Source organism: Temnothorax longispinosus, chromosome 9 (genome assembly GCF_030848805.1).
Source record: "Temnothorax longispinosus isolate EJ_2023e chromosome 9, Tlon_JGU_v1, whole genome shotgun sequence".
NCBI classification, from domain to species: Eukaryota; Metazoa; Arthropoda; class Insecta; order Hymenoptera; family Formicidae; genus Temnothorax; species Temnothorax longispinosus.
Genome location: NC_092366.1, coordinates 19,259,815 through 19,285,350, shown reverse-complemented (window position 1 = coordinate 19,285,350; position 25,536 = coordinate 19,259,815). Strand labels below are relative to the sequence as shown.

The following is a 25,536-nucleotide window of genomic DNA, read 5'->3' as shown; positions in this document are numbered from 1 at the left end:
TGACACGTGACACGTGACACATGACACGTGACACCGATCAGCTGGCAGGAGCTGGCCTGGCTCCTTGTTGCACTTGCACACTTAAAGATGGCATCCTCCATTGTGGCGTCCGCCACAATACGAGCTGTGAAGGGAAGGAAAATTTTCCCGACTCGCGCCGCGCTCACCTTGGTTAGCGTGTTATTATTTACAGTCCCGCATTACCGTTTTCTGCATTTTTTTTTCTTTTTTCCAAAAGCAACCGCCGCGCTCGTTCGATTCTCGTATTCGCGGTAAAACGAAGTTAAAACGAAGATGAGTGAACTCGGAGAAAAATAATACGGGATATACCTTCAAATGAATTGGCTTGACAATTACCGTCGCATTTATTTATAAAATAAAACAGATTTTGCGACGCACTTTGATTCTTGTTTATTGCGTAATTGTTTGTACTCTATTTCGTAACGTTGCGACATGTCAATAAATTCTAACCTTATTTTCAAGGATACATTTACATTACATGTAATTACTGATGAGGAAAACACTCACGTTTACGTTTTAGACACCCAACGCTGTAAAGAAGATTAAGGATATTTTGAAAGATAAGAGTGAATATGTAAGTGCATATATAAGTGTACAAGATCTGAATTGTGTAACAGTAATCGAGAAATGTATAATTTTTATAATTAGAACAACAGAAAAATTTAAATGACAAGCTTTTTAAGCAAGAATGCTTATTAGAATTTTAAAGATAATTACGTACATTTAATTTGTAGATCGGTCTTAAGGTTGGAGTACAGCAACGGGGATGCAACGGTTTGAGCTATACCCTAAACTATGCGAAAGAAAAGTCCAAGCTTGACGAGGAAGTAGTTCAGGATGGCGTTCGTATATTCATCGATCGAAAGGCACAGCTGTCTCTTCTTGGAACAGAAATGGATTACACTGAGAACAAATTAAGCTCCGAATTTGTATTTAATAATCCAAATATTAAAGGGACATGTGGATGTGGAGAAAGTTTTTCAGTGTAGTAAAAATTTCATATGACACATTACATATTTATCAGTTTAGTTCTACGTGACATGTAATCTCTAGTTAGATAAGAGTTTAGAATCTTTAAAATGTCTTGTGATATATGACAGCATATTTCTGTCTCATCTCACAGTCAAAGGACTGAGTCTACGACGTAAAACAGATACATGTGACAATCGCCAAGATTTAATTTATCAATTTCTGTAAGTTTGTATATATTTTGCCATCTACTGTTATTAAGTGCACGTAATGTACATGTACAAAATATATAATTTTTAGCTGAGAAAAATGTGCTGTTTGCTTTCAAGAAACTTTGCGTTTGTATATAAATTTTGAATTTATTTTATATCATTTCTCGTAGTCAACCAAATGCATGTATATAGTAAAAAATCCGCGTAAAGCTTATATTTGATAGAAAAAATTAGATATTCATGTTTAATAGTAATAACACATGAGGGAGGATAAACAGTGTATTTTCTGTCGCTCAGATTTTTCTCAATTTTATTTTAAAATAAAAATTACAGCTAATTCGAAAGGCGTTCCACTTGAAACGAAACCATGATACACTTCTCTGGTAATACAATATATCTCGTCGTAAAATTATTACAAATGTATCAAAACTGTCAGAAGTTTTGTAAGGCATTTCTGGGAATAATTAAACTTGGTCAATTTGTTTGATTCTCGATATTTTCCAGAATACACAAATCTTCGATTTTTGCACGAGCTATATCTTGTGCTTGTGTACGTCATCAACATATAGTTTAAAACCTTCTAACTTGTCTTGATGTAACGATTAACGATAGAACGGTGAACGGTACGTCCTTGATACGGACGATACGGTACTTCGCCTAAAGCCCTAAAGCCCTAAGGGCCGGTTGTTCCAATCTATTTAAACTAACTAATAGTAAACTAACTAATAGTTAAATCATATATGTGTCTTTGTTTTTGTTTTAAATAAAACAAGGATAGACATATGATTTAACTATTAGTTGGTTTATCAATAAATTTGAAACAACCGGCCCTAAAAAATGTAAAATGTTTTCGTTAGCATAAACCGCGCGTATTTACGATCTCTTTGCATTGCGATTGGTTACGTCATTGTGTATTCCTGCTAATTTGAACCAAGAGGTCTAGTAGGAGATTGCCAAACTCTGTCTTGCTCTGTCTAGTGTCTTCTAGGGCCAGAGGCTCTATCTCTGTCTACCTTAGTTACGAGGATATGATACGTCCGATACGAGTAATTTTTAATATTTATGAAAAGCGTGATATTTTAATACGCGGTGAGTGGTGGTGAGAGGTGAGAGGTGAGACGGCGAGAGTGGCGATGACGAGACGCGTCGGTGTTGATGTCGGTGTCGTAGATAGAAGGTGACGTATGGCCAATTGTTAATTAACCGCGTTAACCGAGTTCCCTGCAAGGAAATTCTGGAGATGCCGGCGAGGCGGAGCCGATATTCCGATGTCCGCCTACGTACGTACGTACCTACATACATACATATTTAGATTCGGTTTTATTCTTCAATTTTTCTTTTTCTTTTTTACAACGCCGACTCATTGCGAGAGTGGGGTGTAGGTGTAGGGTCACCCGGATCATCCTGCCGTCTGCCGTGATCGTGAAGCCTCGGAGCCTGTGCCCTGTGCCTAAATGTGTGACATTTACGACGATACAACTTATGAAATCGTGATTTTCACGATGATAACGTTATTATCACGATCGCCATACCTTACTGAATTACTTGCGGCTCTCGTGAGTTTAAGATCTCTTTTGATATGGACCCGCCAAAATTTATCTGACACCTTTCTCGCATAGATAAGTAATCCTATATATTGCGGAATTAATTACATAGCCATCTCCACAGTCCGCATTTTCTTTTATATACTCACATTTTTTCGACAGTCCAGGGTGATCTAGGTCTAGGCCGTCTAGGGCATCCGCAATGTCCGCATTCCGCTTCAAAAGTTGAACGAACAGTTACATTTCTTAATTTAAACGGAATCCCATTTACAATTTACTGCGTGTAACGCAGAAAAATATTTTAAGAATCAGAAATACACATAATATAAAATAATACACATATTAAAAATACCTATAAATACGTAATATGTAAAAAATATATATATATGTGTATATATAAATACAAGACAAAATATAGGTATATTAATTAAGATACCTATACACATAAATGCACGACATGCGAAGTTACAAATACAAACTAGTCCTGAGACCTGGCATAAATTATAGATTGTCTCAAACGAGTTCAAGACCTTTATATCTTCTAAAGCTTTGCTAATATAATTCCTAGTATTTTCAATCGCATATATATAATATAAAATCGATAATTGACTCATCGCTCTCGGACTCGTCATAGAAAAAGTTGCATGATTCAGTCGATTCGTATTCATTCTGTTTGACGTAATAGTGTTGGTGTATGTATGTGGATTATAGTGTCATAATTTTCGTGTTTTTTTTTTTATTATTGAGATCATTATTGAGAATTATTACATATATATCGAGATCATTATCTAGCATTCTAGCACATTCGCGATACAAGGTAGCACGACGTACGTGTATCGTTACCGAGAAGTCTCGGTTCGTAAAATATATATATGATGCAAGCGAGATGCAATGCTTTCAGGAAGCAGCCTAGGAGAGTACGCCGGATGCGCTAAAAAACAGGATATAATTAGATGAGACGGATGACGGCGTGTGCGTTTGATGTGATATTCGTCACCGAACGATGGAACGACTTTTCCTTAACGATATGTCGATGTTGGGAATAAAATCTTCACGTTGTGGTAGTGCGCTCCAAGCATTCGCAATGATAACAAGTGTTGGCGCATCGGTGTTAATTGTAAGTGATACTTATTTAAATCATCATCCATCATCATTATTATTATTATTATTATGACTTCAAGCTTCAATTTCGGTACTTGAACCATTAAAAGAACCATCGCGTTCAATTGTTTTTAAGTTTAATATTGTTTTTATTCCTGTTTTTTTTAATTTTTAGCGAAGATTTCCGTTCGCCAGATGAATGACCGTTACCGCGAACACCCCAAAACGCATTCAACGATATTCAAGATACGTGAATAATGTGTGCGCGCGTTTATCTCGTCCGCGGTTGCGGGCGAGAGTGCTGGGAATAAAATTGGTGAGGCATCTCAGATGGACCGAGAGGAATCAATGTGATGTGCTGACCGGCATAGGATATCGAAGGACAGCGACGATCCGCGCACCAAAATGGTAGGGGGGTACTGGCCAGATCCGGAGGATGGTATAAGAGAAGAAGGGATACGAAACCAACGCCAGTTATATTGACTTTCTTTTAAGCGACACGCGCGTTACACACTCCGCGGGAGGATACACATTAAGTAAGTACACGCATTCGGTTTATTTGTCGAGCACGAGGGTACGCGAGTAACTCGCGCCTCATCGTACTTATCGCGCCGCCGCAAAGCTGTTTTGTAGGCTGCAAAGTCATTGCGAGGTACTCCAGGTACTCCAAGTATCCAAGTACCGAAACCGGTAAACGTTTCGACAAGCTCGACACCGGATGCTGTAGACATCGAAAAACACTTTCTCGGTACACCTGCGTGTCAACTGTCGCGTTTTAATTGTCCGCGAGTGAAGCAGAGATCGTTCGTAGTAGCCAAGTTTGTCGAGATTATACCGACCTGCGCCGCGCTCCAATATCTTCAACTTGCAGCAGATATTTCTTCAGCGACGTTTGTTTAATTTTAATCAATTTGTGCAGAGATTTGTGTTAACGATCAAATTTTCATGACGCGAAAAACTATTTTAATTTAAATGAAATCTGCATTTTTAATTGAAAAACAAAAAAATATATTGCTTTAATTAAATTTGTATATCTTCTTGAATTACATATTTTATTTTGTCTATCTGTGTTCAATATACCGTATGAATAAAAAAGACTTATATAGATATATGCGACACGAAGCAGTGCAGTCTTGCATGAAGATCAATATTAATTATACGAAAACAATTAGTAATAAATTTTAAGTACAAGAGAATTAGCACTTTCTGTTCGATGCTGTAAAAATTACGAATTAATGTTGTGAAATCTTCGGCAAAAGAACATAGATTGATTCTTTGCAGCTGTTCGCCCAAAAATAACTTGGAAGCGATTTTAAATCGCATAATTACGTCGCGACGTGTTCATATAGTACCTATATTTAATTAAGTCCAATTAAAATTGCCACATAATTTTGCAAAGGTTACTTCCACATTGTAACTTAATTGCCTACGCAAGGTTGCCTGGGCTCTTCTTACGATCTTATCCCGAGATTACCCGAGAGATTATTTTTACCCGATATCCTCTTTTTATCCCGCCAAATTGCCGTGTGGGATCTGACGTAATTTGTGAATCATTATTGCTATCGTTTAACGGGTTGAAAGTCGACGGCTATCGCGACGCGACGCGACGTCACGTTTTTTATCTGTACAGGATATTCGGTGAACAATTTTACGTCACGAAGACACGTGTTCCTTGTGAAATTTAAACGAGTCGAAACTTCCTTGGCGAGAATCTTAAGGCTCAAATTATAAATACGGCATTGGAAAAGTAAAAAGATTGTGGCCAATTTAATCAGATTTCCAAACTGTCTTCGATCCAAACTCGATCTCTATGCAAAACTTGCCTAATCTACATTTACAGTTTACATTTATCGTCATCCGCTCGTGCTCTTCACGCGACTGGCGGACCCACTAAAAATAATCATGGATTCCAACCATGTTGTTCTTCTTTTCTCAGGCACGCTCGATGAACTCGAACGAATTTGGGACTTAAGACATATGACGTATGACGTATGACGTATAATGCCTGTCCTGATATTTCCAGTCAGATTTTACGAAATGTTATACACGCGTTTTACGCATTCTTGAGGAGAGAAGGCGGTTCTTCGAGAGCGTACATAAAATGAGATAAATAACACTTTCCAAAGTATATGACCGTCGTGAATATTTTAGTTATCGGAACGATTTTTCGTTATTTGTCGACGAGAGCGACGTATATTCGTCTGAATATTCACACTCGAGGGGAACACTTTGAAATCGATTCCATCAGGCCCATTCGGAATTACCTAATCCCACTTGTGCCCAAACAATCAACCTAGAGACACGCGTTAAAAAAATGGTCAATTACAGTGAAGATGATGGTACGGTGCAAAAAACCTGGCACGGATGATTCAAGTTTTTGGGACTCGGGAGCCGATTCAAGGCTCCAAAGGAGAATCTTATTGACCGTTATCTCACAATCGCATTCTTCTCAGACTACAAATGTATTCTTTTCTCGACATATTATAACTTTTATAAATTACGAGGAGGACCTACGGCGGACATAGTCGTCTACATATTTGAGAGATTAGCATTAGGATTTTGAAACAATTTTGACATTTTTGACGGACGAAAGCGCGCAGAGGGCGGTCAGACCCTTGAAATGGGTTTTGTGCCACGAGACTCTTTCTTATATTCTGTTTCACAAATCTAACGCGCGCTTTTTGCGTCCGCGTTAAATTAATTATTCGTGCTACGAAAGAAGCAGACAAAAGGCAAATAGACAATTTCCTCCGCTGTAAACAGCGACTAGTAGATAAGTCGCAACGCGTGATTTGAAAATTTATCGAAAATTCATACAATAAACGCGCCCGCCGCGCCGTATCATCTAATCTCAGGTCATTCTAGTCGAGTAGCCTTCACAATATCAAAGAGCCTTCCGGCGGCTCGGACGCGTCCAGGCAAGGGCCATAAAATTGTCCGTTTTTATTAATCTACTAAAATTAGAATGCCAAAGGGAGGTCGCAACTCTTCCTCAATACTTATCGAATTTCGCGTGCACGCGGAAGGAGCGGAACTCGTTTTCTTGGGGTATTTTTAGACACGCCGCTCACATACGCGCTCCCTCATGGCGGCCATTAATTTTTATTGATGAAACGCATTAATCTTGGCGCACGCCTTTTTTTCTTCGCTGCCGAGAGTACACTGTTATTGCACGTTGCGGTCGAGAAAATATTATTGATTAATTGGAGAGTCGCCGGCAAAATGTGGGCCGTATTTAATTGTAATTTATCTCGAAGGGACTCTCGTCTTCCGTCTTTCGAAAACGTCGCACAGGCGACTGGAGAAAGGAAAAGCGGCACTTAACTTAAATCTCTAACGCCCTACATTCCGACATTCCGGTAATTTTGGAGCAGACCGATACCTAACGGCGGACACACGACTTTTCGTCGCCAGCGATCGTAATTCTGTATTGCGTGAGAATATTAAAAAAATTCATCAACGTATCCGTTTTAATACATAAAAAAAATTAAATTAAATTAAGTTAATATTTGCAGAGAGTGTGCAAATACTTATCAGTGGTCTGCTACGTGCTACACGCGTTTCAATCAGCGGTCTTTCTACCTTTCAACATTGGTTTATTGGATAATTACCCTCTAGCGAAAGAGAAAGATTAAAATAAGATTTCCGCTAAACTAAACTTGACCTGGAATTAATTGAGGAACCACTTTTAGTTACTTAAGAAAGTAAGTTTTGTTTGTCTAATATCGGAAATTTTGACACAAAGAAACAAACGAGATGACTATTCGGCAGTTCTGCACTAATAATGCAATGAAAAAAATTAACATTACTTTCTCATTACGCGGGATTTACATCAGCTGTTTACATCAGGATTTGGAGAGCATTACGCAGAAAGGTGGATTTCGGATTTCCACTTAGCGGAAAGGTATTCTGCCGGGAATTATTTGCCAATTTGCAAATTATTAATAATAATAATTCTCCAATATGACGCAACGTGTCGCCCGTATTTAATTTAATTCCTTGGCCTCGTAAATTCATCGGGAATGCATAACAGATATACGATCGTTTCATAACGATTGAGTCGCTTCGTTTCAACGGTACGTCGCTATTTCAACGGGATGGTGCGCGTTCTTTTCTTACCAAAAATTCAACCCGCAGCTCTTCTTCATTACCTGTCTGACGTCGCGATCGAAGATACCGATGCGCGTAGGTGGCCCGTTATGGTAATGCGAAATAAATCAGTTGTGTATTGTATATATCGTAAAACTTTTCGCATTCCTTAGCGCGGACGTGTCGCGCAGCTATGATGCACGCTCTTTTTCCACGTACGGGGAAAGGCCGGTTCACGGGTTACGTGTTTGGCTGTTATTTCAATGTTTTGCAATCCGAACGGGCGTTACCGGAAACTACTTGAAAGAGGGAATCGTCAAAAGTCGAGGCTGAGAGATCGGAGAACGTCCAGATGATGGACACGACCTTGCTCCCTCACTCGTCTCTCTTCGCGAATTAATATCCTGTGTCGTTGTTCGAAGGAGGCCGGCTTCTCAAGGCCTCCCGATGTAATTTCCTACTTGAGGCGCCTCGAGGGTAATTAATCGTACATTATCCCTCGTGGGAAACTGACACGAAAATAAGGCTCGACCCCTCGACTGGCGGTGGGGGCAGGGCCATGAGCGTTTCCCCACGTTTTGGCCCACGTTGCTGACCCTTGCCGTGCGATTCGCGCAATTAGCTATTACCATGCGTATCTCGCAATTAGTCAATTTCAAGGCGCCATATTTTTAAACGTTTTTATCGGTGCGATCAGCCATGCATGTTCGGAAAAGATCTAATTTAATAGTCGCAAATATAATTAGTCTCTTAGCAATCTTAATGCATTTTATATGTATCACCTGTTTTAATTATCCGCCGCGAAGATGTAGTTCTATTTATTCTTATCTTATTCATCAATGCCATACAAATCATCCGACAAATTACGAAATCCGATACATTACATCCGAAATACATCCGGATTAATAAAACTATGATTGAACAAAACCAAAGAGGGTATTTAATAATATTTAATAGTATCATTAGCTAGATACGTTACTCGATAGATGTATAATTTATATTTATACATATACATATATATATATATATATATATAATAATTCAGTTTATACATATATATATATATATATATATATATATATATATATGTATAAACTGAATTATCAGATGCAATTTACATTCTCTCTGAAAAAGAGAGTCTTGTCTTTTTGCAAATTTGTATAGCAGTGGTAGGGAAGTACCCAGGTGTTTTGACCCCGGTAGGGTCATTTCATTAATGAAATATTAAATGTTAAATATGCGAAATATTAAGCCTCACGCGTGTCAAACAGCATCTGTGGTCCGAAAGGGGTCAATGGCGACTTGATTTCGTTAGTAAACGTAATTACCGATTTCTCTTGCAAGATGAAAACATTCTCATATAATATTCGGACGGACATTTTACGACGCACGGGTCGCTCTGCTACGAATCTACGCATCACCTTTGCCCATCTTGCTCGGGATGGCGCAACGCGCCTTGGGACTGTGAATAGAATCCATGTCACGGGGATACGCAGAAGGTTAATGCGTGGAAATACGAGTTATGGCGAAAACCGACGAGAATATTCATATTCAAATATCACCAAGATGACAAGTCTAAGGCCCGATCAGTTACAGTTTCAAGCGAAGGGAAGGACGCCTGGGAACACCAATTTTTTCCGGTTCTATCCGCGCGTTAAAATTCCGTGGAGAAATGCGAAGAGATGGAATAACTAATCGATCTATTATCGCGATCCAGAACAGGATTCTGTTACATCATCATCCTCGCACGCGAGAAGATATTGGTAACGCGTGAAAGTGTCGGGTAAAAATGAGACTGACGCTGGCCGATTTCTTTGGAGTCAGTTCACTCTACTCGCTAACACGCTTACGGAGCAGTAGCCGTGGTCATTTAAAATCGGCAGACTTTACACACACACACTCACACACGGATCTGAGATCTGTCGCTTTACTTGCTCTCTCGCTCGGTTAATTAAGGAAAAAATGTAACGCTTGTTCTCACTAAATGACACTCGTATATTGTCGGTATATCGTACCGTTGTTCTATACAACAATTGATTAGAAGCTAAGTTTGATTGCGAGCGATCAAATGTAAATTATCTTAGCATATAATTGTCAGAACAGCCTCGTTGCTGTTACATCTGTCAGTATCGAGAATCATAAATGGAATTAAGCGATGAGGTAGATTGTCGGGGTGTCCCAAAAGATGCGCGAAAGCAACGTGACGTCGCGTCGCGTCGCGTCGCGCCGCCGAAGAATCCAGACCTTTGAACTCTCCGACTTGTTTATGTAATCTTGACGAGCTTTGGCGCGGCGCCAAGGCATCATCGGACAGTGTCACGGATGCGTTCGATATTTCGTAAGCCCGGTATATTCCTGGGGATCGCGCCGACGCCACGCGGAGATATAATTGAGCCGGACCCGGAGAGAGACGGGCACGCACACGCGGGGACCAATCGACAGGGACGCGGCCATCCTTGATTGCTTTCTCGTTTTACATTTCGCGGGTGGACCGGGCCTGACGGGATTGTGGCCCGCCATCGAATCGTGGAATGCAAATAACTGGCGAAAGTTAACTTAATTATGAGGTCGATCAGTTTAATCGAGTGAAAAGCTAGAGGAGACTCGACGACGATTCGATCAAGGCACGCCCACCCTCGCTTCGTCTTTGCATTATACCGGATTGATGTTCCTCTTTTTTGAAGATAAATCGAGAGCTTTATTTATTTTTTATACCAAGTATAGACCGAGTGATGTAATTTACCGAATTAAGGAGAGAAATCTATCAATAAATTTATATATTGAAATATTTTTATTACTCTCGCGATGAAGAATCTTCAACTATCATGGAATTATTTCGTAATATTTTTTCCATCGAGTATACCAATTTTATATAAATAACGTTTCTACATGCGGACTGGCTTTCCTTTTTCTCTCATAATTCATTTTCTTTTAGGACTTTATGATTTTTGCCGGCGAATAATTCTATAGATATTAAGATCTCAATGTTGAAATACGGTTCTTATTTAGGCCCCCCCTTCAACGCTCATGGCTAAAAGGAGGAACATCTTTTATACGGTCGGCCGCAACGACACGCGGGAACAATATCTCGATCCTGATAATCGCCGACGCGCAAGCAAAGACGGATTTCATAATTCACGCGTGGATGACATCAGAGAGACGCCTTATTATTTAGCGACCTTGCTCCTTTCCAGCGGACCGAAACAGCCGCGAGGGTCCCACACGCTCTCGTACGCCGCGCCAGCCGTTCGGCCACGACAGGAACTTTCCCAAAAGTAAAATGCATACTGGGCGAGAGTAATAGGAGGTCAAATTCTCCGGCGTGAGAGGAGAACGTCCGAGTTTCCGGGAAGTGATGCCCGCCCGATTTTTAATTTCTCTCCCGCGGGTTCCGTGATGTCGCCTTTCGACGGGCGGAAGGATCGTTATTGTAAAATGTATTACGTAACGATCGTAAGCAAATTTTTTTTTTACCAAAGACCGTGATAAAGATAATTATGGAATGGTGATTTTACACCGGAATATATGATTATATTCTAGTATATATCTAGTATAGTATATATCTAGTATAGTATATATCTAGTATAATAATCTAGCTAGGTATAATAAGAACTATGAATTGGTCAGAACTAAGGCTGATATGTATCTTCACCTTGATTTTTTAAATGATAATCTCGGTGTAAAATTGCCGATTTTATAATATCAAACAAGGAGATTTGAGATTTACGTCGGTTGCTGCTGGCGCAATTCGATAGAGTGGGAATATAAAGAACTGCAATTAGACATTTAGACATTTCCTGCACAAAAAAAGTGAAGAAAAGAATGCGGTATTTTATTTTTTCTTATGTGCTTTGCATTTTCAATTGCGCGTATCATATCATCTTGGCTGTCGCCGAATTTCACCTACAGGAGATCGCGATACGAGATCGAGGGATAACGTCGTTACCGAACAGAGCTATCGCGCTATCAGACAAGCGTTTTGGAAAGTTAGATCGATGAATGCCACAGGATCGCTTCTTTTTATTTATTTCTTTTTTTTTGCGAGGTGCACGTACGGCCTGGAATTCAAACGACCCAGAAACATTATATGTCCGCATAGTACTATAGACGAGTAACCGGACAGGGAAACCGAACAATACTCGCGACCGATATTTTTTCCTTCGGCGTACCATTAATCCAAAGTATTCGCTCTGACGCAACGAGGGGCAGACTATAGCTTCATTAGACGCCTATTTGTTAATCGCTACGAAAAAAGAAGAGATATCCCTTTATTCGAATTTGATTGATGAGGCGCTAGTCAAAATATCAGGCGCATCGCGCTGACATTTCACCCAATAGATCGAAAGGCTCGGCTGAGAAAGCTTATATATATACATATAGATATATATATATTTTTTAATTTTTTTTTTAAGTTACCTTCTGGTCGATAGAGCTTTTATTTAAAATTATTGAAACTTAGATAGCGACGTAAAACGATTATACCATTTACGAGAACACGTTAAAGTCTACTCTCTTGGCCCGTTTTCCTATGAGTATAAATATAATATATACTTAAAAGAATAATTATAAATGTCACAGTGTAGAAACAGGGAGCATTCAAAGATTAATAGAGCTTTAGATCTGCAGCTTTAGCTATTGGACGTTAAATGCAGCAACACGCGCAACAATTGGGAAATCTTGCTAATATACTAGACGTTGAAAAATTAAGGACATAAAATTCTAATTAAACTAGCAATTAGAACTGGAGGCAACTTTTTATGGAGTAATTACTTACAATTATAGAGGTCAGTAGACTATTCCTTTTTTTTTATCACACGTATAGAATTATTTGAATATGTGTGCATTTTATTACCTGGAATAAGTTACTCTCTTTCTGAAGCTGAATAAGTAATGCTGTAAATGTTCGTAAGAAAATAACCAAATCAATATCCGACTGTTAATTATGTGGCTGTATTAATTATGTATATGTATAGCAAGATGACGGGTATATCGGTGAAAGTACTTATTGATTGACAAATCGAAAGTAAGTTTCTACTTGGCAGCTATTCGATCGGCGCGGTTGGTGTTATTAATGAGGACGTGAATATTTAAGTATTTACGCTGTATGCATATTACACCCACATTACAAAAACGTTCGATGAAATGCGTCAAAATCAGCGGATTATTTATGCGCTTTCGTGTGCCGTAACAGAAAGGAAAGAGGGAGAGAGTGAGAAAGAGAGTAGGAGGAGGGGTAGGGGAAGAAGAGAGGAAAAAGAAAAAAGAATTTTCAAATGGTTTCCGTGCTAAACGAAGAGATATGTATACGTACGAGAGAGCTCGTACCCGGATCTTAATTTCAATTCGAATCCATACACGAATCATTAGGACACCGCCGCGCCGGACGGTCGCCGGATTACGCACGAAATTCGACAAGTCTGATTTGTGCGATACTCGGACTCGGGTAATATGTGTAATTCAATGAAAGAGAAAGTAGTAGCACTAATGTATACGTGAAAGTGCGCGATACGAGGATACATTTGCAAAATAATATTTGACGGTCCGTCCCTACCGGTGTCCACCGGTGGCGCTTATCATGGAAATCGAACGCCCCGGGAATTTTCGGTGTTTCGGCTATACCTCGCACTTTCTCCCGGCGCCGTTAATCCTTCGCGATCGGCGTTATTATTTTTATCGCCGCCTTAACAACCGGGAAGCGGTACCTTAGGTTCGAAAGTGGAAAGCAAAGATTCCTGTTGCGAGACGTCGCGAAAGCCTGGAGAAAAAAAATTACAAACATCTGGATTATTCGAGTTTTTTTAATAGCGAAAAATGTTGCAAATAATAAAATCTAATAAACATTTATGAAACGGACCGGAAGACGTATAAAGATATTTCGCCCACGTTATGTGTCATCTTAAATTTTCATGAAATTTAATTTGTGCGTTAAAGGGTTGCGCGTAAAGTTTTAATAGAGGTCCTTTCTATATAATATTCGAATTGTTAGAAAATATATTAATCTTATTGTATTTTTTTTAATACTTACAATAATAGAAGATTTGTTTCAAACTTATTATTAAGACAATCAATACTAAACCATTTAATTTCTTGATAAATATTAGATATATCTAAAAATGAATCTCTTTCTATTCCACACTTGCCGCGTAGTAACACTACGCTTTGTTCTATAGTGGGAGTTGAAAAACTTATTTTTCTAATAGAAAGTGAAAAGGAGTAGAAAGCGATTCAAACATTTTTAAAATTAATTACTGATATCGATGACTAAAGGAATTTGATTTCACCCAAGTGATTCTCTCTCAATTCCGTTTCCCACGAAAAGGCATTTTTTACGGCATTGTAACTCTGGAAGTTATCTCAAAGGAAACACACAACACACACACACACACACACATCGCATAAACTTAACATATTTGACAAGCGTGTCGTATTGAATTTTTTACGGTATAATGTTAGGCACGGACAGCGTGTAATTTGAGCGCGAGTCACTCTCACGCAAATCGTTGACGCGTTGAATTGCAAAGCAAATCCTTAGATCATCGGAAACGTACGGGACTGGGGGAAATCCCTAATGAGTTCATCGCGTCGTCTCTTTCGTGGATTCTAAATTCCACGACGACTTTTTTTGCGACGAGATGCACGCGAGAATGACTCATAAAATTTGATCGCGACAGATAGATGTGTTCGCACAATCCGGTAACACACGTCACATACATATCAATCAACCTTTGTCGACATCTCTAAACATTATACGTTCGTTTTACGTGTAACTTGTCAGTGACAGTATATAACGTTATCTTCCACGATTGAAGCATTGGGTCTAATCGCAAATTCGAGATCCTCTTCGTCTCTTCCTTTAATTAGAATTAACGTTGAAATTGATGAGAGAGAGAATCTTAGGTTTGGATTAAGATTCTCGCAAGTTTTTAGAAGAAGTGTATTATACTATTGTCGTATAATAGAAGAGATTTGAGATTTCGATCGTTCGGTTAGTTAAATAGAATTAATGAAGAAAATTTGACATTTATTAACTAGAATTGGGTTTTCACATTGCCATATAACAGGCATTTCGTTTGTCGACTATGACCCTGACCTGACCTAATCCAGTAGGATGACATCATTGATAGGAGGATGTGTTAGCACCTACATGCGACAGGCATGTAAATCAGGGTCGATATTCCGTACGATACACGCGGTTTGGGCATACCGCGTGCATAATTTTCATATAAATAAGCAAATAACAAAAAGATCGCGTGAAGATCCTTGAACGCGATTATTTCATCGTTAGAAAATACCAGGCGATACTGAAAGGCGAGTATGAAAGTGTTTCTCTATTCATACGCCTCGCCATTGATATCATCTGTCCATCCCACGTGCTTACGCAATATTAGAAATAACATACAAGGTGGTATCGAAAATCATATCTCGCTATTCAGCTACAGATTTCGTGACGAACCTAATGTCATTTGTGAATAATTATTTTGAGATGTTTGCATATGCGACATATGCGTTTATACGATACATGAATATCGTTCGTGACTGTCTGCACGTATTGTGATGCACGTGACACAGAGATACTGATTGTGAGATAGCATCGGCGCGACATTTAGATTACTTGTTATTATTATTATTATTGTTATTATTAGAATTATGTATTAGTTGTAGGTTCACGCATCGCAAAACGCAGATCTTGCGGCTCGGTCATTAACTTCCAACTGGAGAAACGGAGTTCTCATTAAAAACCTGAAATATTAAGAGGAAAGGAAGCCGTTACATTTAAATGATTTCTCGCGTAAGATCTCAGGCCCCAGATCTTCTTTCGGTGGTATCGATCATTATAAATGTGCAAATATGCGCAAAAAAAAAAGAAAAAAGAAAAAAAAACTATGCGCACTTGCAATACTTAATCTTTCCCCGCGTAAATTTATATCTCACCGGTGTCTCGCCGAAGATCACGGATATGCCATGAATGAATTACTCCTACGAGAAGTCTTGTTCCCACTTGTTTATCGTCTGTAGAAGCATGCAACTTCTATAGCCACGATCCCCCGACGCGATCTTCCGCTAGAAGGTATCCTGGTGCCGTTTCGCTCCGTTCCTCACATTCAGGTCAGTGGTTGCTAAAACGGGCTAAAGCGGCAGTGTAATAAAATTTTAATATAATACCTTCACGCACTATCATTCTTCTCGGTCTTAAAATAATTCATCGCGCCGCTTGCGTGTCGAGAAAAGCAAAAAAAGCGCAAAGCATTATTGCAAAAGTTTGCACAACTTTTACATCTCGTTTATATGTGATATGCGAGAAGAACCAGTCGCGGCCATCGCCGCGAGAGGTGTTTAAAAATCTTTCCTTTTTTTCTTTTTCTTTTTTTCTTCGTAGACGTCGTGCGAAACATGTACCTGATGTTAATGGAATCTCTGTTTATAATTATGCGAGCGAAATTATATTATATTATACAAAACTCGAGATTATTAGTCAATGTTGTTTTTCTTTGCTCTCTTCCAGATTTCCACGATGAGGCCACCGCTAGAAATGCTACTAATTATAGTAGCGTTAGCTACGCATACACGTGGACTTCCCTATGGAGAATTACCACCTCAATTGCAGACACGTGAGTATATATAGAATACAGACAGGGAATTCGATGTATATTTTATCTTTTTTTCCGATCTACCGAAAGTGTATAAAAATAGATTTTGTATTGTTTCTTAATTATTAATTACCAATTTTCTATGAGAAATATCAAGTCCGAGAAACTATCTCGTTTCTTTCTATATTACTAATTGTAAGTTCTTTGTTCCGTAATCAAGTGTATAAAAATTGATGAAAGAAAATACAAAGTAATTTCTCAAACAAGTCGGCGATTGTCTTCAATTATGCCGCATTTCAGAAGACAAGCTTGTCTGGTACGGTGACGATCGTCTTTCCCAAGCTCAAAACAACGTCTACCCTATCTACAAAGAGAATATTGTCCCGGAACAAATTGGTCAAGCGCAATTTGATTGGGATCAGTCGCAGCAAAGTAAGACGTTATACTTCGCTTACTTAATAAGAAAAACAGCTCGTTATACCGTCATACCGCGATTGTTGCAGATACGTTTGAAGGATACGAAACGCGTGCTCCGTCAGAATCACAGAAGCAACTTAATCCCGACTACGCATATCAGCCTGATCAAACGCTGCAGCCTTACCCTAGTGCCGTGGACGGCTTCACTATCAGTTGCAACGGTAAAAATAAAGTTTGCGTGGCTAAAAGTCTGTGTATCGGTGGATACGTGCATCCCTTGAAGCAAGGCTTTATTCGACCAGGACAGGTGAGACGGTCTTTTTTCATTATTTCTTGTCGCTACTAACGATGTCATCCCGCATTCGTATTTTAGTATTAATCGAGCTTAACATTTCGCAATTCAGACTTAATAATCTTCTAATATTTGCACGCAGGTGCAAGAGTGCAAGCTCAGCCATGAAGTATGTTGTACCGTGCGATACGATTTGGATAATTCACCGTATGATAACGATCAAATTAATACGGTGCTGAAGGATAATCAGTACCCGGAACCCACTCTAGAAAACGATGAGAAGTACGTTCCTTACGGGGAAAATAATCAGGCGGACGTAACCGAACTGAAACCTCCGTTAGGAAACGACGCTGAACTGCAATCACCATCGGACAATGGTTACGAGATCGAGCCCGCTAATCAGCCTCGCGACGATACAAAGCCGGCCGAAGAGTTGCCAATCGATTACAATCAGATACCTGCCGGTACGAATCAACAAGAGCAGTATCAAACAGGTATGCGACGACACATCGACTTCTTCTTCAATATCTCTTCATTTTCCACGATCTTTTTTATTAGGACCTCTATTAAAATATTATATAAATAATTTGGAGAAAATTGTTTTGTTACGTTCCTACATGTAATATACGTATTAATATGAATTATCATTGCAGGCGATACTAGTGCTAGCGAGCCAGTCTTCTCTCCGTTGAAACCGGCCTCCGCAAACTCTAATCCCGCGGTCTTCCAATTCACGGTTCACATGGGATGTGCGGCCGCCCTGCTCTGCGTAGAAGAGCAGTACTGTACGTTAGAGGGAATGATTACCCCGGAACCAGTTGTACTTACCAGCAAACAGCTCCTTCGACGTGTTCCGTTGAGCGTAAGTAGCATAAGAGACACTTGAGCCAGAAGATGTTTTACTTATCGAACGGGAATTATTAGAAGCGCTTGCTTGTTGATATTACAATTACACGCGTTTTAGATTATCCATAGTTTGTAATGATGTTCTGTCAACGATAGAAATGTCCCACTTAGTCAAATAAAGATAAATTGTTTGATTGAAAAAAAATAGAACAATTGAATCGCATAATTACGAATTCTTCGTTTCGCAGAGCTGCAGGATCTCCAAGACCGGGGCGGCCGGTAAGTGTTGCCGCGATCCGAACTACGTGGACCCGTGGCCGACAGGCAATCTCCCGGCCAATTATACCGGCGGCTTCGACGAGCAGGGCTTCCCGACGTTCTTGAATATCGCGAAAGTGCGACCTCCGAAGCCGGTCACGCAACCACCCATCAAGACGATTCCCAAGCCACCGGTCAAGCCACCCGTTCACGAGCAGCTGCAGCCTACGAACGTCGTGCCCCTGGTACCGGACGATTCTGACGCGATCCCGCAACGCGTGCTACCGATCTCAACCCAAGTTCCGATAGCGCCTCCGGTCAGCACTCCCGTACCGTTCATCGAAAACCCGTACGACCCTATTTCAAGCGATCAAAATTCTCTTCCCATCGTGCCGGAATTGCAATTGCCCAACAACCCGTGTGGAGTGAGAAACTACGTAAGTATCTCAGTAAAATTACTCTTGACTTGGTATCGCGCTTCCGCGGAAGTGATTATGGCTTAGAGGCGTTTGTGAACTGTGGTATTTAATGTAATAATAAGAATATCGAGTAGTTAAAGATTTTGTTATATGCAATTAGAAATTTTATTTGTATTTCTATACGTTAAAAGGGACAACGCCCGACCGGCTTCAGAGATACCGACGCGGCATTCGGAGAGATTCCTTGGCAAGCGATGGTCTTGTGGTCGGAAGAACGTAAGATTTTGTGTTCCGGCGCGTTGATATCGTCAGACATCGTTCTAACATCTGCCAGTTGCGTAAATAGGTAACTCCAATTTTTAACGATTTATTAGTATTGTAATTCTCAATTGTAAACTGAGAAGAACATAAACATATACACATATAGGCTAGACAATTTATTAATTCGCAAAATTTGAGATAAAATTTTATTATTAAGAATTTCTTATCTCTTTAGAGTGTGCGTTGATTTTGATATGTGCGCATTTGATTCTTTGAATGTTTTCTATAAATTTACATATAAAATTATAAATAGAATTTTGCCGTGAAATATAAATCGTATAGAGCGAACTTAGCAGAAAGGCAGAATCGAGAAACATTGCATCCTTCAAGAAAACCTTATTTTCTTGCTTGTCAGATGGATGCGTCTGCCCTTCAGATTCAATCTTTTTATTGATTAAGCAATTAAAAGCATTTGAATTCCCTCAGACTCCCACCAAGTGAACTGTCCGTGAAACTCGGGGAATGGAAATTGGGCTACGAACTTGAACACGAGGAGCCGCTGCCGTTCCAGATCATCAATGTACAAACGATCAAGTATCATCCTGGATACGTGGAGGGATCGCCCAGCAACGATACCGCTATGTTGCTCTTGGAACATCCCGCGACATTTAATTTACATATCAACACGCTATGTCTTCCCGACAACTATCAAATGCAAGAAACTTCACGATGTATCGTGACAGGATGGGGCAAGTCGATATTGCAAGGTAGCGTATCGTGTTTCCAGGTTTTCACCGCTCAAGAAACTATAAAGATGCTTGATAAAGAGATAGAATTGAATAAATATACAAAAATACGTAAATGTATGATTTTATAGCTCATTACGCTGGTGCCATCATGCATATGATCGACGTGGATCTCTTGTCGCGTGACGTCTGTCAAAATCGTGTCTTGGATGCGGACTCCCATATCAATATCGCGCATAATATAATTTGCGGCAAAGCGCACGAAGGCAACAACATGTGCCAGGCCGATGTCGGTTCTCCAATGGCTTGTTACGACGGCAATGGAGCCTACCATATCGCTGGGATTTACAGTCAGGACACCGGATGTTTGCCCACAAATCAGGTACAAAACTAATTTCATGGCCATATAAGTTTTGACAATACATCTCATTACGTTAAAATAACTTCGATAATAATGAGATATTTTGCAACTTTGTTTTCAAAAATTACATTAAATTATAATTGTATTGCATTATTTCATAGAGATTATACAAAAGACTCGTCATTTCTCAAATAACATTTAGTATATGCTTCGTTTGTGATTCGCTTTATTTAATCCTTGATTTTTATGTTGACGCGTTAAATATAAGATATATTTATCGATCTTATATGACATTTACGGATTCTTTGGTGCTTATCTTAGGTGGCGACATTCACACCTATCGACATCACCTGGCTGAAACAAACTATGCATCCATCCGAGCCTGATATAGATTCGAGCGATGACGGTTACGATTATCGAAAGAGTAACTTACCAGCGGGTAACGAATATTTGCCACCGGTGTAAAGGTAAACGTGTAATGGTATTCATACTGTTATATAGCGTATTTTTTTTAATACTCATGAATGGTAGAACGAGAAAGCGCCGACATAATACTCGCGCTCGCATAATACTCGATAATGCTGCAGAGAATATAATTAGTGGCGTTTAATCGATTTCATGCCAAGTCGCGAGAAAGAATCAGAACAATCGTCGACGATTGTGAGCATCACAGATAATCATTGCCGATACTAAACGTAAACTAAAATACTTGACGCTCCGCTTTCGAGTATTGTTATTCGGAATTTTCATAATACAGGAAAACGCGATACATATATAAGAACAGAAATCATCAGAGCTCAATATCGAGGTCAATTCGGCGCCGAAATAAGAAAACTCCAAGTAATTGTATGAAAAAGAATTCATGAACTCTTAGACTTTATAGACGCAAATGTATTTATTTGCCTGATATAATACAAAAATAATATAAATGTGTCTGTACATTGTACATAATGGGAAACGTCGTGTAAACGATGTATGCTTTTGCGAGTAAGATTAAGCTATCGGGAAATCTGTCAAAAAATTATATTACGTTTAATAAATAAATAAATTTGTTAGAGAATATCGAAGAGTTTTATACACACACATCAATAAAAATGCAAATCTCCTCTCTTTATATTCCTCAACAATATCTTTATATATACATATATTTAAGAGAGACGTATAATTATATTTTTTCTTCAATAAATTCTTTCGCGAAGATATAAATAAATAGAAGGCATAACGTATAATATATTTATCTATAATTAATACAATTAATTTGTCTTTTTTGAATGCGACAAACTGTTATAATTTCCGTCTTTTATCAACTCTAACATGAAACGCGCAATGAATAACGTTATAGCAGCAACAATTGCTATACAAAACAGGAGAAACCCAACCACATCGATGAGAGACAATTGCCACCAGGTCAGATCCATCGCGGGCGATCGCAGAGAATCCTCGCCGTATTTAATGACGTACTCGATCCAATAAGCAGCGGTGTCGATAGCATTCAATGGTCGATCGAGGAATTGTCGGGACAGGTTTCGCGCACTTTCCCTAAAGTAAATGGGTTATAAAAATGCATTCGACAGCTGTCATTAAAAATAACAAAATGCAACGAATGCAAATGAATAGATACATGCAAATTCGAGATAATGATTAAACACAAGCATTATAGCATAAAAATAGCCGGGAGGCGTAAATAGATTACGTACGTTATCACAAATCTCAAGTATACACAAGTATGCAGGTATATGTATGTTTTTGTTTGAATAATAATTTACGCTAATATGCAAAATGAGAGATAGAATCTGCCTAGTGCCTACCTGTACAGAGGGTTCCATAAAATCGCGTTTAAGGCTGCGTCCATACTTTTTTCGGTAATCGTGTCAACGTCCAGTCGCAAGGCAATGTTTCTGGCGACATACGCGTCGATGTTCATGAACTGATCGGCGAAAAGTGGTATACCGATCATGGGGACCCCGCACGTTATCGCTTCCTGCGTTCCCATGAGCCCGCCGTGAGTGATAAAGGCTCTTATATTAGGATGTTCTACAGTATTACATTCATATTAGACGGTTTTATAATTTTTGCAAATTTTTATTCATTCATTTTAGAAAAGACAATTTATAATTATTTGCGATTTTAATATTTCGGATCTCTGCTGATAAAATTTTTATAGACAATATATCGCGATAGACAGACATGAAGTAGATAGAATGATACTCACTCAATACTTTAATCTGCGGCAACCAAGGTGACATGTGAATGTTTTCGGGCAAACCGGGCGGCAGTTTTTCCGGACTTGGTATCTTCATTAAAACTCTTATGGGTGTTATTTTACCTAAGCAGGCGTAAAGCACTCTTAGGAATTCGCGTGGAAACGTTTCGATCATCACCATCGAGCCAAAAGTGAAATAGACGAAACCGTCTTTGCTATCGTTCATCCATTTCTCTAAATCCTGCGGGAAAGACAGCGACCATTCAAATTATTCTATATTCTTTATTTCCGCTTTTAAGAAAAACGTTATTTGCGAAATATTTTATGATATCGTGAAACGATGAAGAAATATCAAGTCTAATGCAGTTATCATGGTCATGGTCAATCGATAACCCAAATAGCACCCATAAGCAAATAATTTATTATTAAATAAGCTGCAATCTATAAAGTAAATCTATATCTTTTACGCAACTGAGAGAAACGCGATTGAGAGAACGATAGTATTTCACGCTGCAAAATTTCAATCTTACAGATTTTTAAACTTTCTTTTCTTATTAACTAGAGTTCTTTCTACACGCGACACTGCATGCGATAAGCATTAACCTTTGGAGACGCACAAGTTGCAAGAAACATTTTGCATACTGTATGCTGATTTTTTTCATATAAAATTATCTATCGTTTTGCAAACAAGCGTCATCATCAGCGTTATAACTTGAAGACTTAAATTATGCTGTAGCGAACGCGAGCTCGCGATTCATTGGGCTACGTGCGCCTACATCGAAAAAGTGAAAACGGTCACGAAAACGGGTCGTAAGTCGTAAGAGCCGACTTACTGGCTGCAACGTTTGGTCCTCGTCCTGGACGTGGAGCCCCCCCACATCTACCGCGGCAGGTGTCTTCGGCTGTATCCCATTTAGCGCGATGTGAGAGTTAATGAGGATCAGCGACAGCTTCCTTTCCAATTCTCGTACGCCCGGCATGTCCGGCCCGAAGTGCTCCCTTATTATCCTGTCTTGCTCTCGTCTCGTAAGATAATTGAAATACCATTTGTCGCAGAACGTGCGCACGCTGTTATGCAGACGTTGCCAGAAATTCATGCGGCCGTTGAAACTTAAAACATTGCTCGGCACGAAGGCCAGGCTCTCGGGTTGAGCGATCAGCGGAGGTAGCCATGGATACAGCGACGTAGTGCTGACCCCAATCAAAGGAACTTTCAATATATGGGCGATGATACCGAAACAGTGCGCACCAAAAACCTAAGAAGATATATATGATGGTAAAATTTCTCGCAACAATTGTTATTTGTTAATATTTATTGATAGATAAACTCGAATATAAAAGAATGTATATGTACATGTGTTAATAATGTCAAGACAAAGGATTATAATCACCACTTTGAGGATCATGGTCACTTATTAGAATAATTTAGAATAATTTGTACATGTCATGGTATATGTCGTCATATGAGTTCATGTTGTGTGTTGCAACATTCCAGAAGGGATTTTTATTAAAATCTTCTCTTACATCAGAAGCATGATTGCGTGATGTCTATTGACCTTTTGTTCGTGTAGTTTATTAGACGATTAGGAGTTCAATTTCGCGCGAAATAAAGTTACTACGAATACTAAAGGCAATTAGTACGAATAACGTCCGATAAAATAAATTGTTGATGTTTAAATATTACGCAAAGTTACGTCCTACATATTATTGATAGAGATATTGACAACAAATATTGCAGATCGTACTCGATATACGTGCATGTTCGCGCGCCTAACAAAGTTATTGATTTTGCAAAGCATAGATATTACATATTCTTAAACATCTTCTCAAATAATTGAATTTTGAGCAAATTTTTGCACCCTCCGCATATTATCGAGACTCCAATATAATATCTTTCAGAAGATATTAAAAATATATTGAGTGTTCAGATTCGGCATTTTCAAGACATATACTGTTATTGTAATTACAATTTCGAATAATTAGATAATTTTGCTTTATTGATATATAAAAATTTAAAACTGTAACTACATCAATTAGTGCTTTTATTGGTTAGCTATTTTGGCCTGATAAAAGATTATAAGAAAATTATATTTCTTAATTAAGATTAAGCAAAGCAAAGATTTAAAAAGCGAATTTGAGTAAGTAGCTTTGCTTTTCAATCTTATATATTCAATGTAATAAAAATTATAAATTTTATTAATCTTATATGTTCCAAATCTTATTATAATTACTCTTTATCAAAATATTACTCCATCTCAAAATGTAGTGTAAAAATTAATTGAAAAAATAATAATAGTTGGTAGAATCTTGTTAAAGCCATACCTATAGTCATTATCATAAAAAAATGATTTATTTTAAATATAGTTATAGATTATTAATTTGAAGATAATCTGGCTTTTTTTCATCATATACCTCTATAAGCACCGCATCGTAAGGTGGATTCTTTGGCCGCGCCAGCTCTTTTATCGCTGGATGTCCTAAATCTTCGCAAAGTTCATTTCCTGCCATCGTCGCAACAATATACGTCGGATTTGCACCGAGCAATTGCTGCATGAATTCAAATGTCATATTGTTCACCAGAAGGACAGGCATTGGCAACGTCACGATATCGGTGTAATTCGGATAAGGCTTTTTCAACGGAAACTTGCTGACCACGTCGATCTGATGGCCCTTCCTAGCCAGGCCCTTCATCAGTTGCTCGAACATAACAAAATGACTCTTGCCTTGAAAGGGAAACAGTCCGAGCAAACGATATCCATGGCAAATCGCCAGGCAGAATAACCAAGAGAAAATCACTGGTAGCACTCGCATTTTTACCTGTTTGTTTTGTTATATGAATTTTAGTCTAAAGCACCTACGAAAAATAAATTAATTATGTGAGGTAACGATAAATTTCAAGTTATATTAAAATTCTATTATTTTCGTGTACCTAATTTCTTCTAGTTTTTATACATATATTTTAGATTAATGCAAATTTATAATTAGTTTTTTGTAATTAGTATTTAGATGTATTAATATTTAAATTTTGAGTTAAGTTTTTTGATTGGTTGATTTAATAAGTTATTAAGTAAAGGCGTCTGCAAGCTAAACAGATCACACACCTCCGATTATTATATCATATTACCGGCTGTATGTTGCTGCGTACGATGATAGACTGACAATTTTAGGTACGTATTATCGTTTAAGTCATATGTGTAACACATAGTGGG

General features: G+C 38.7%; 3 protein-coding genes and 1 long non-coding RNA gene across 9 annotated transcripts; 3 read left to right on the top strand and 1 right to left on the bottom strand.

Moving 5' to 3' along the window:
- The first annotated feature begins 16 nt into the window (after positions 1-16).
- Positions 17-1,300, top strand: Magr (Iron-sulfur cluster assembly 1 homolog MagR). Its single transcript, XM_071789590.1, has 3 exons — positions 17-171; positions 542-595; positions 756-1,300. The coding sequence occupies exons 1-3, from the start codon at positions 88-90 to the stop codon at positions 1,008-1,010; spliced, it is 393 nt and encodes a 130-aa protein (XP_071645691.1). The 5' UTR covers positions 17-87; the 3' UTR covers positions 1,011-1,300.
- Positions 1,301-2,282: 982 nt separating this feature from the next.
- Scaf (uncharacterized) lies at positions 2,283-21,186 on the top strand. 3 transcript variants are annotated; one of them, XM_071788298.1, is made up of 13 exons: positions 2,283-2,486; positions 3,648-3,863; positions 4,023-4,383; positions 16,440-16,545; positions 16,825-16,956; positions 17,028-17,248; positions 17,376-17,727; positions 17,887-18,095; positions 18,328-18,774; positions 18,948-19,102; positions 19,504-19,784; positions 19,895-20,145; positions 20,446-21,186. In XM_071788298.1, the coding sequence occupies exons 4-13, from the start codon at positions 16,449-16,451 to the stop codon at positions 20,587-20,589; spliced, it is 2,289 nt and encodes a 762-aa protein (XP_071644399.1). In that variant the 5' UTR covers positions 2,283-2,486; positions 3,648-3,863; positions 4,023-4,383; positions 16,440-16,448; the 3' UTR covers positions 20,590-21,186. The 3 variants fall into 3 exon arrangements, with proteins under 3 accessions (XP_071644399.1, XP_071644401.1, XP_071644402.1); XM_071788300.1 differs by having other exon boundaries at positions 2,283-2,758; XM_071788301.1 differs by lacking the exons at positions 2,283-2,486; positions 3,648-3,863; positions 4,023-4,383 and adding an exon at positions 15,620-16,042.
- On the bottom strand, positions 21,001-25,536 carry LOC139819117 (UDP-glucosyltransferase 2). Of its 4 annotated transcripts, none has more exons than XM_071788303.1 (6): positions 25,452-25,536; positions 24,740-25,181; positions 23,161-23,583; positions 22,337-22,568; positions 21,933-22,158; positions 21,001-21,663 (listed from the first exon to the last, which is right to left on the bottom strand). In XM_071788303.1, the coding sequence occupies exons 2-6, from the start codon at positions 25,136-25,138 to the stop codon at positions 21,378-21,380; spliced, it is 1,566 nt and encodes a 521-aa protein (XP_071644404.1). In that variant the 5' UTR covers positions 25,139-25,181; positions 25,452-25,536; the 3' UTR covers positions 21,001-21,377. The 4 variants fall into 4 exon arrangements, with proteins under 4 accessions (XP_071644404.1, XP_071644403.1, XP_071644405.1 ...); XM_071788302.1 differs by having other exon boundaries at positions 25,429-25,532; XM_071788304.1 differs by having other exon boundaries at positions 24,740-25,144; positions 25,429-25,472.
- On the top strand, positions 23,110-23,850 carry LOC139819120 (uncharacterized). The gene is made up of 2 exons (XR_011733603.1): positions 23,110-23,250; positions 23,384-23,850. It is a non-coding gene; the product is annotated as an uncharacterized lncRNA (long non-coding RNA).